General features: G+C 57.1%; 1 protein-coding gene across 5 annotated transcripts; it reads right to left on the bottom strand.

Moving 5' to 3' along the window:
* Nucleotides 1-819: 819 nt before the first annotated feature.
* On the bottom strand, nucleotides 820-10,887 carry C17H3orf18 (chromosome 17 C3orf18 homolog). Of its 5 annotated transcripts, none has more exons than XM_010977987.3 (5): nucleotides 9,480-10,521; nucleotides 7,271-7,657; nucleotides 4,331-4,356; nucleotides 3,659-3,806; nucleotides 820-2,473 (listed from the first exon to the last, which is right to left on the bottom strand). In XM_010977987.3, exons 2-5 carry the CDS (start codon nucleotides 7,502-7,504, stop codon nucleotides 2,393-2,395), a joined length of 489 nt encoding a protein of 162 aa, XP_010976289.2. In that variant the 5' UTR covers nucleotides 7,505-7,657; nucleotides 9,480-10,521; the 3' UTR covers nucleotides 820-2,392. The 5 variants fall into 5 exon arrangements, with proteins under 5 accessions (XP_010976289.2, XP_031326276.1, XP_010976303.2 ...); XM_031470416.2 differs by having other exon boundaries at nucleotides 7,271-7,525; XM_010978001.3 differs by having other exon boundaries at nucleotides 7,271-7,521.
* Between the last annotated feature and the right edge of the window lie 51 nt (nucleotides 10,888-10,938).

The following is a 10,938-nucleotide window of genomic DNA, read 5'->3' as shown; positions in this document are numbered from 1 at the left end:
CATCAGGTCTTCTGCAGCTCCACGTTCTTTGGCTGAGGGGCTCTCCAACAGGATGCGGGTGCAAAGCCTATACATCCTGTCTCCTCTTGCCCTCAGGAGTCCTGCCAGTGTGCTGAGGAAAGGGGACCCCTCCCCAAGGCCGGGGTTGGTCACGGAAAGACCCAGCTGTCTGACCCCAGTGTGGGAGGCCCATGGGGTGCTTGGCGCCCTCGCCCTTTACCCAAGGCCCTGTTCTGAAGCTCCCACCTCCAGCCCAGCCCTGGGAGCTCACCTCTTCCTTGTTTTCACTTAACTAGCCTGAAGGCTCAGCTCTCTAGCAGAGGGTCTGCATGTCACTTAGGGTCCTGGTTTGTGGGATTTTCAATGCTAAAATTGTGCGGCCCTGAGAAAACTAGGACAGTTGGTCACCCTGGTGTCATTCTCCCCCAGACCCTTTTGAACCATGCAGGTGGCTTCACACCCCCACCCACCCCCTGCACCCTTGTACTCTGGGAAAGACCATTTTTCCCCTATTGTTTCAGACCCAGCTCCTATGGGTCCAGAGGCACCATACCTCCCCTGCACCTTGGGGCTCCAGCCCCCTCCCACCTCTGGTCCCACAGGTCCTGTCCACTTGGCCTCTCCACCCAAGCGGATGGCAGGCACGTGACTCCATTCCACAGTTGAGGCATGAGGCCCCAGAGCAGCCTTGAACTCAGGACCAGAGGCGTTTCACCCAAATGAACAAGAAAGCCAACTCGGCTCCCACCTCATAGCTGGAATCCAAGCGGCCACACCTAGGTCCCCCACAGCTCCTCACCCATTCTGCCCCTCCTGGGGTTTCACACTCGGAGTGTCACAAGCTCACACTCTTTTTGTGTAAACATCTTAATTACATCTTTAATGCTCTTACGTGGAGATGCTGTGAGTTAAATTACAGCTTCTGTGCATCCTAAATTACCCACGGCCCTCCAGTTGGCTCAAGTGCTAACGTATTTATAGCATCTAGAGGAGGAATCAATCCAGAACCTTCCCCACGCAGGCCTCCTCGGCCCTCACATCCTGACACGTGGTATTTGCCCAGCAGAAGTTTTGTACATGCCACCCTCGTGTCCCCTCCAACCAGCAGAGGACAGCGAGGGCGGCAAGGCTGGGCCTGGGGGCATGCGGCTGTGCATGCTCATGTGCGCATGCGTGCCCAGCGGAGAAAAAGTGCTCAGTGCCTGGGGTCTGGCTTGGCCTACGGCCTTGTCCAGATGCCTCAGAATGGTAGAATTCCTGAGGGGCCTGGGGTGGGCGGACAATGGGTAGGTGGGCTGTGTGCTCAAAAAACAGACTAGGTCTCCTAGGTCTGTATCCCCACCAGGTTTCAGGCAGTCAGAATTCCCCCTGCTAGCCCGCAGCCTGCGGCCACTGCCCTTAGACCAATAGCCTCTCCCCCAACCCCAGATCACCAACATAACCAAGACAGGGAACCATTTCAGAAGCAGGTTACCTGGCATTTAGAGCCCAGTGAGGAGACGCAGTGGGCAGTGGACCCTCGCCTTTGCTTTCCTCTCCCTTCTGTCCCTGAACACTGAAGGCAGACAAGGTGGCCTACTCAGTGCTCTTCTACACACCATGGTGTAGGGGTCAGCTTGGAGTGTGGAGCTATGCAGAGGTCTCCATCCTGGCCCCTGTGCTGAGACAGGTGCAAATCCACATGTGGGCACATCTGCACACATCTATGAGGCCTCCCAGCAGGTCTGGCATGGCATCCCTCCACACCTGCTCCCCAACCTCCCTCCCCCTCAGCTCCCATCCTAGCTTGGGCCCAGCCAATAGCTGGCTGCCAGGGAGGGGTGTCTGGAAGACCTCATGGCCCCTCTGTAACATGGATGGACCCTGCATAGGAGCAGCCCTCCTCCTGGCATCCTTGCCCGCTGGGCATTCAGCTCTATCCCTGAACCTCTCCCAGGGTGCCACCACACCGTCCCCAAGACCTGGCTGGTTGCCTCTCCCCACCCCAGAGGAGGCTCCAGATTGCAAAGACAGGTCTTGCCTTGACAGAAGGGAAACCCCCGACTCTCTTTCCCTTCCCATTCCCAACCCATGTCTCCTCCATTTCCTCCACATTAGAGGAACAGACTCTGATGTGAGGGGTCTGGAAAGGGAACAAGGCAGCCAGCAATGGCTCTTCACCTCCCTGACATGAGGGATGCTCTCCATGCCAGGCCCCTCAGATCAGAGGACATCAGTGGCCATAGGCCCAACCTGGCCAGGGGCCTCTCTTGGAGCATGGAAAGTTAGCAGGTGGGTCCTCGAAACAGCTGGGGCCTTGGCAGGGCAGGTCCTGAGAGTAGGTCTTAATGATCTCGGAGTAGGCAGCTCTGTGGGCACTGTGGCAGGTGTCTTCATCAGAGGTCCAGGCCACTCACGCGTGGATGGCGTTGGCTACGTCGGTGAACACCAGCCGGCTGGGCCTCTGCATCGGGCCCTGAGAAGGGAGAGTGGTCTGCAGAGAGATAGTCAGGGACATCAGGGACCTTGACCAAGGCCATGCACTCTCTGGCCCAGGCACCTCCACCTTCTGGTGGATGGACCAGGCTTGGAAAGCTATGTCTTTTGCCTGGAATGCCCTCTCACAAGCTCAGCTATGAAATTGGACCTGGCTCAGGTAACTCCTCCCCGATAGCCATCTCTAGCCTGTGCAGCAGCCTCAGCCTGCTGCAGCGCTTACCCTGTGGGCCCAGGGCCATGGAGGGGCTCACCTCTGTACCTCAAGCCCCAAAGCCCCAGCACAGGGGCTGGCACAAGGGAAGTGCACAGGAGACAGCTGTCAAATGGTCAGTAGGCCCACGTTCTGGGTGGACCGAGGTTCTCAGCCCAATTTCCTGACCATCCCAAGCAGGGAATGTATCCTAATCTGGATGACACAGGACTGGTAGAAAAACCAAGGGATCTCCGGACTCCCAGCCCAATTCTGCCTCTGTGGGGTCAAGGCTAGGAAGGATGCAAAGGGCATCATGGGTCGGGGGAGACCAAGCCTCCTCATGGTGCTCTGGCCCCTGAGGATTTCAGGGACTGGTGACAAGTGGCCAGGCAGCTCAGTGACTCTGGCAAGATAACAGCACAGGTACCTGACCCTTTGGACGTGGGAGGTGAATCTGTCTGGGGGCTCCACCTGACGGGGGTCTGCCAGTTACTAGGAACCCACCAGTCTACTCAGAGGTGCCACTGCCCCAGAGTCTGACCCCAATCACAACACACTCAGGACTGGGATCTCAGCAAGCAGAGGAACCCAGGGTCTAAGCCCCCCAACAGTCTCTCCCATCAGTCCTCTCCTGCTTTCCCCCTAGTTTGAGGGGGCGTACCAGGGGCAAGAATCAGGATTTTCATTTGTAAATGAGAAAATGAGGCTCAAAGAAGCCAATGGGGCTTTGAAGATCACTAGGCTATCAGTGGCAGAGCCACGCTGGATCCCAGAACTGCCCCAGTCTGGCCTTATGCAGTCAGCCTGTGGTGGCCACAGAGCAATTCTACCAGTTTCTAAACAAGCCTGGCTAAATCCCTATACCCAACACCTGCCACCTGACCACATGGCAGGTGCTAGAAAGCTGCATGAGAAAGGAGGGAGGGTGGGGGCAGAAGAGCCATGAACAGCCTGCGGGCTGGGCTGGGGAGCCTGCTCGGTGCCCACCTTGCCCTGCACGACCTGCACAGCGGCAGCGGCCTGCGCGGAGGCAGCATCCCGCCCGTGCTCCAGCAGCTCTTGCTCCAGTTCATCTTGCTCCTCCGTGGGGTCGAAATTGTACATAGGCATGAGCTGGTGTCGTAGCTTCTCCAGCCTAGGGGTGGGGGCAGAGGCTGTTGGGGGCAGGGCAGGCCCGTCCCCTCCCACCAGCCCCCCAGCCCCTGCCTGCTGACCAGCTGACACCACTACATTTAGGACCCGAGGATTTCCCTTGGGATTGAATGAAAGACATTTTTGCCCCTATCGTGCTGGTTCTACCCCTCAGATGGGTGGCCTGGGAGGGATAGTCACCCACTCCTGGAACCAGGTGGGGCCATGGGCCACAGAGTTATCATTTGTAGGGGCCGTGGGGATGCCTAGGCCACGGCCTTGTGGGGTCCACAGCTCCTGAGGGGCTTGGGTGGGGAAAGGGTAGTCAAGGCAGCAGGTCAAGGGTGGCTCAGCCCTCCCCGAGGGAAAGAGATCACTCCCAACCCCAAGTGGGCAGAAGAGGCACTGACTCCCTGACAACAGAGGGGCCCTCATGATGGGAGGACTCTCCTTTCCCACCCGCGTCCCCTGGAGTCCAGCCCAGCATTGCCCGTGGACTGGAGTCTTAGATGGCACCTGGGGAGTTACCTCTTCTTCTTCCTGATGTACAAAACCTGCAAGAGAAGAGGCAGCATCAAATGGCCAGGAAAGGAGGCCCTGGTTAACCCAGCAGTCCCTCGGGACCGGGGACATGCTGAGGCTGATGAATGGGACATCTCTAGGTCCCCATGTCCTCAGGGACCCCATCCCAGAGACACATAAACCCCACATTCACACTTCCATTTGATGTTTATTAGATGCCAACAGTGCCTGGACTCAGATGCGGGCAGCGTTCCAGCCCAGGAAGAGCACACAGTCAGGCCTGGCTCACTAATACTGACTGTGGCTCCAGCCACTCACTGCGTGCCTCGGACTCCTCGGGGATGAAGTGGGGGTAAGGGGATACTTCAGCACACCCCCTCTTCTCAACTGTCCCCAGGTCCAAATTTCTTCCTCATGTATGGCCAAAAAGAACAGGGGCCAGGCAGTGGCCAGACTCTGCAAGGCAAGGCTGTGGGCCCAGTTCCTGGGATTTTCATGGGAGGCTGATGGCCCTCAGTGGACAGGGGCCGAGGAGGCAGGCCTGAGCCTCTGGACACCAGCCCAGACCAAACTTCAGAATCCTGATGCTGGAGGAACCTAGAAAGGCCCCTAAGTCCTAAGCCCCCATTGTACAGACTTGAAGATAAGGCCTAGGCAGCCTGAGAAAACATCCAAGACCCAAGAGCTCCAGGCTGGAGCAGGAAATCCTGGTACAAAGCACTAAGGGGAGGGAGGCAGGGGGTTAATCACGGTGACCACCTGAGCAGGGACTCCAGGGACCTCTGCCACCATGCTCATCCCTAAACTGGTGGTTTTTGACTACCAGTAGCATGACCACCTCTGACTGGGGAAAAGCTATGTCCCTAGACTCTGTCCCAAACCCCCACTCTTTGTGGCCCATTCACAGCTTGAATCTGGTTTGTTTCCTGGCTGGCCCACAGCTCCTCCTGCCGCTCACTCCTGAGGGACCCCAAAGGTGAAAGAAACCGAGGTGCCTCCTGCTCCCCCACCCGCTCCAGGACATCACATGTGGGCGTGCCTCTTGCTCTCCTGCGGATGGGATGCAACAGGAGCTCCAGGTTTCTGGCCCAGCCCCTGCCTGCCCTGAACCAGCGGCTGCAGCCCCAGCACCCTGTACTCCCTCCCCCTCAGCCCTGCCCCAACCTTTCCTCCCTGCCTTGCAGCCCAGTGATGCAGAAGGACCTTCAAGAGAGGCCAGAACATTTATCCAGTCTACACACCTTAGCTTTGCTGCTCCCTCTGCCCCAACTACTAACATCCACCCCACATGCCTTCCTTTTCAAATCTTCCCCACCCCTCACTGTCCAGCTGTAGCCCCACCTCCTCCAGGAAGCCCTCCCTGACTGTTCCACCTATGTGTGAGGCATAAAGCTTGGCACTGATTTACTCCTCCTCCTGGCTCCTTGAGTGACTCCTCCTCGTGGCTCAGGATTGGCATAAGGGGAGAGGAAGTAGTACTCAAGGAACGTCTCTGGACCTGTCCTACAGTGCCCAGAGGCTGTTGCCTACCCTCCACTGCCTTTGCCCTATAATCTCCCTGCTGCTCTGATTTTGGTGATAAGGCCATCCATCATGGCCCTCTGAATGTTCCTCCAGGATGAAGAGTAAGGAAGTCTTCCCAAGTTCCTGGGACAAAATCTTTGGCCAAGAGTGACAAGGGCAGATTTGAGACCCTTCTTTGCCTCTGAGGTTAGGGTGTCTCTGCCTGCTTAACCACCACATGGGTGCCAAACACTGGTGCTGTGCCTTGTCCCTGCCCCAGGAGACTGCCCAGTCCCCCACTTCACTCCGTGTGTTGCATCCCGGCTCTGCCTGCTGGCCAGCAGTTATTCCCTGGCAGCGATCCGGAGCCTGCAGGGATCACCGTATGGTGACCCTGGTTTATCAGCAGCTCCAGCCAGGCCATGGATGGACCATCCATTGCCCTGTTTATCAGAGAAACATGCCCCTGAGCCTAAGGCCAGCCGTCAGAGCCTGTGAGGGGCAGCGGGCAGAATGTAGGTGCACCACAGGTGCACTTCCACCCTCCCTGGTCTCAGCCTACACAATCTCCAGTGGTCCCTCAGTGACATTCTGAATGTCCAGGTATCATCTTAAGGGGAGAGCCCATATCTTCAGAGGCAGATTCCAGATCTGGGAGCATCACATCCACTCTCAGGGACATCCACAGACCTCACCCCAGCTCACCTCTGTCCTAGTCTGCCCAACTCTGCCCTTCTCATGACACTGGGGCCAGGCCTCCACTGTGAAGAATTAGCTTTAATGTTGCCCCCTCAGCTGTCCCAGACCACTCAGCCTAGGAAGCACCCCCCCCCCCAATTCCCCAACCCAGTCCCTATGGGCTTTCCTTGGCATCCCTGGTTTTATCTATCTCCCACTCCTTGTAAGAACCACAGAGCAGGACCTTGCCCCCCTAGTCCCTGGGGTCCCGGAGGTTTCACCCAGGGCAAGTGCTTAGTAAATGATTGCCAAGTAAACGAATGAATGAACACTGCCAGCAGCCTGCCATGCCTGGAGCTTCCCATCTGGACTCCACAGCCCACAATCTATCCCAATCGCCCTCTGGCCTCTACTTTTATTCCACCCCCACACTCACTTGCCTCACTGTCTGGCTTGCTGCTCACAGAACCTTCTGCCTACATCCAAACTTTTGCCCATCAGGACCCTCCCTCCACCTGGAACACCCTCCTTCATGACCCAGCTCAGAACACCATATATATCCCTCAGAACCTTCTCCAGTTCTTCCAATTGGAGGCAGCCTCTCTGGTCTCTGGACTCCAATAAGCAAATCCCCACAGAAGGGGAAGATTGGACTATCACTAACAGACAACTATGTTCTGATTAGATTCTCTAAAATCTAAACACTGACCACCCTCTGCCAACTGAAGGCCATCTGGGCCAGAACCAGCCTGCCCCAGCTCTCACCATGGCCACAGCCAGGCCAATCACTGTGATGATCCCAAAAGATAGAAGCATTGTGCCCACGCCGGCTGTGCCACCAGTCACATCAGGGATTCTGGTGTCATTAAAGCTGGTGGCTTCTGGGCTGAGGGTGGTGGTCTCAGAAGCTGGCCCATCTGTGGCAGGCTCCAGGTCAGGCTCAGAGGTGGGTGGGCGGCTGCTGAACCAGCCCCTAGCAGACGGGATCCTTGAGTCCATGCTGACACTGAGAGGGCCTGGCTGAGAGACAGCCTATGGTCGGTCAACCTGCCCACTCACTTCTGACATCAGGAGTGTCCCAGCCTGTGGCCCCCACTACCCATGTAGGTGGTCACGTCATTGGATAAAGGGAGCTCCCTGCCTCCCTGGGTGCTGGAAAGGAAAGAATAAAAAACATGAGGCTGAGGATGGGACTCCGTGGTGAGATGAAGTCCCCTAAGTTCTTAAGACACAGGAAAAACAGAAGTTTGAGGGCAAGGGCAAATTCAGGGGACATCAAGACATGTGTTTTCTATATCCATGGGTCTCCTGTGGATCTAGGAAACTGAAATGAAGCCCTGCCCCCTCTTTGTGGGTAAGAGGATCATAGTGATCACACTTGGAAGATGTGAAAGGTAGTGGAGAGGTCTGAAAGAAAAAGTCACTCCCCACTCCCCACGTTCCCATCTCTCACTCTCTGCACCCCACATCCCTCACCTCCTGTTTGGAGAAAAAAATTCTGCAGCTTTTTCCTTTCCTAGTGGGGAACACTTGCCCAAGAGTCAGACACGCCTGTCTTTGAACACCAGTTCAGCCACTTAACTGACCCTAGAGAAGTCACTCCCATCCCTCAGTGTCTCAGTTTTCCTGAGTCTAAGGTGGAGATATTAAGAGCATCTCCCACACAGAAAGGGTCAGAGAGTCACTGAAATGTCAGAATGAACCAGCCCCTAGAAAAGACTTGGCTCAGCACAAACTTCGACCACAGTAAGCAGCCAATAAATGTTAGATCTTCTACCCCTGGGCAACCCAGTTGCGAAAGGGGAGCCACAGAAGCCTTTGAACTCAGCCTGCTGTGTGGTCCAGCCTGTACTTGGAGTGGGGGCAGGGACAGGTGTGGTGAGACCAGAAGACAGGAAGGAGAGAGAGGCTAAGGTCAGGTCCTCTGGCAGGGCTTCTCTGTAGGCTCTTGGGGTAATTGAACCCCCTAGAGCTAGGGGCTGTCAAGGACTAGGAGAAAATCAAGGGGAGCATATCTTCAGAGGGAAGGATGGAACTTCCACTCTGAAATGCCTTCTCTTCCCCTTCCCTCCTCCCTTGGGAGCAGAGGGTGGGAGATGCACCCAGTCCAGGGTGTGACTTAGGCCTTCCCAGGCCAAAGGGCCCTAGGCAAGCAGCGGGGAAGAGGTCCCAGCCAAACGGCAGAAGGGCAGGCCTAGGGAGAGGAGGGATGCACAGCTCGCAGCTGCACGAACATCTCAGTGTGCAAGCTCATGGGTATACGTGGGGTGCCTCCCTGTGTAGGTGCATGGGTGTGTGAGGTGTGCACACAACCACGATGGCCTCTTAGGAAGGGGCAAGGCTGGCACAGGGATACGTGATGGCAGAGGCTCATTGTCCCTCTCTGTCCTTTTCCTCCAGCTACGCTGGGCACGTCAGGAAACCCAGGTTCTTTCTTGGCTCTGTCACTGACCCCAGATGTGACCTTGGGCCAGACCCTTAGCATTTGCTCTGGGGCTCTGTTTACTCCTCCTTTCAAACGAGAGAAAGGGCTCATCACTGCTGGGGACTGCCTCACAGTCCAAAGGACAAGTGAAGGAAACCAGGGAGAAAGGGGTGGGAACCACGACCTCCAAGAACCCAAGAACTGGCAAACCATTCTCCACCAGGTTCATCAGTCCTCCCTGCCCCAATCCCCATCCCCACCTCCGCGACTCAGATTCCTCCATTCTTGCACAAAAGTGGTGACCTCAGCACTTACTTAATCCTCTCTGGGGCGCCGAGCTCAGCCGAAGACGCTAGGAGTGGTGGCGACCCGCAGGATGCCAGGGCGGGGATGGGGGGAACCCCCCAGGCCCAGGGTGGGGGGCGGCAGATCCGACACAAGGTCCGCCCTCCCTGGGTGGACCTCCCTGGGCTGGGCCCGCGACGTCGCACCGCCCGCAAGCCGAGAGCGCCTGCTCTGCCAGCCTGGACTGGCAGAGCCGGGACTCACCGTGGGGGTGGGGTCGAGGCCAGCAGCCTCGCGGGTCTTCCAAGCTCCTGCTCCTCTCCTCCCTGGCCGCTCCGCGCCCCCGGCCCCGGATTGGCTGTCAGGCCCAGAGACCGCCCTGCATTGGCCCGCTTGCCTGCCGCTCGGATCTGGCTCTGCCCCCAACAGGAGCCGGAGCCGGGTGGCTGTTCTTGGGGACCACCCCCCACCCCTCACGGCATATGCCGGAGTCCCGCCGGGGATGATGTGGGGCCAGGCCCTTCGTAAGCGCCAGAACTCCGGCCTCCTGCTAGCCCTAGCTCCACCTCCTCCAGTACAGACTCCCGCTCCCCAAACGCAGGTGGACGCAGGTTTGGGGAGAACACTAGACTGGAAGTCTTTGAGCCTGCGTCGAACTCTGGCTCGACCCACCACTAGCTTTGTGACCTAGAGCAAGATGCTTCTGTCCCCATGGATCTCAGCTTCCAGCTTAGATGGGCTCTGGTATGAGGGCTCTTAATAAACGACACCCACTCCGGGACAGAAATGGAGCATCTTTAGAGAAGTTGGGGCGGGATGGTATTATTACTGGAGTGATATATTGGTCACCTGGACCCAGGCAAGCCTACATACACCCCTCTATCCAAAGCGTAATCATCTCTGGGGAGGAGCCTTCAGATACCTTCTAATAATCCTCAGGTTTTCAAAGACGCTTATGGGGATCACCCGAATAGCTTGTTAACAAATACAGACCCTCCAGTCTGGGACGGATCCCGAGAAACCGTATGTTTAATAGTAGTTTAGTTAACAGTGATTTAGTTAATAGATTCGAGGGCAAAGGGGTAGCATTAGCAGACCACACTTCGCGGGACACTATCATGACTTTTAAAGGAGCAACTGAGGCTCACAGAGTTGCACCTGGACAAAATCTCCCGACGAATCAGACTTCAAACCATGGTCTACTACTTCCAGTTTCGAGCTCCCTGCTCCAAACCTAAACGGGAGCTGAAGGGTCAAGAGCGGCCCTGATGTCCAGTCACCAACCACCTGGACCTCAAGTCCTGGACGCTGGGTCCCTCCCCCCAAATTGGTACCCACCCCCCACCGTGGGACCCGCCCCAGTGCGGCCCTCTCGACATACAGACTACGTTAGGCCACGCCGCTGGGTCTCGCGCCCCAATTCTCGAACCCAGGGCGGCTGTTGATACGCCTGGATTTGAGCTGGCTACACACCTCCCCATCCGGGTACCCAAAACGCCGTCTCGGAGAAGCCACCGCAGGCTGGAGCCCTGTCCATGCTGTGACTTTCAGGAAGACTGTCCGTTCAGAGCCCTCGGGGAGCAACCCTAGACACAACACACGCTTTCCCACCCGTGGGCCTGCAGGCATAGTGGGCATGGCGTTCATGTCCTCCCTCACCCGCCCGCTGGGGCTTCCGAGGTGGAACGCAGCGGCTCTAGGAACCCTGGAGCTGGGTGACGGG

Source organism: Camelus dromedarius, chromosome 17, assembly GCF_036321535.1.
Source record: "Camelus dromedarius isolate mCamDro1 chromosome 17, mCamDro1.pat, whole genome shotgun sequence".
Classification (NCBI taxonomy): domain Eukaryota; kingdom Metazoa; phylum Chordata; class Mammalia; order Artiodactyla; family Camelidae; genus Camelus; species Camelus dromedarius.
The sequence above is the reverse complement of the archived record's forward strand: the minus strand, read 5'-3'. Positions and strand labels throughout refer to the sequence as shown.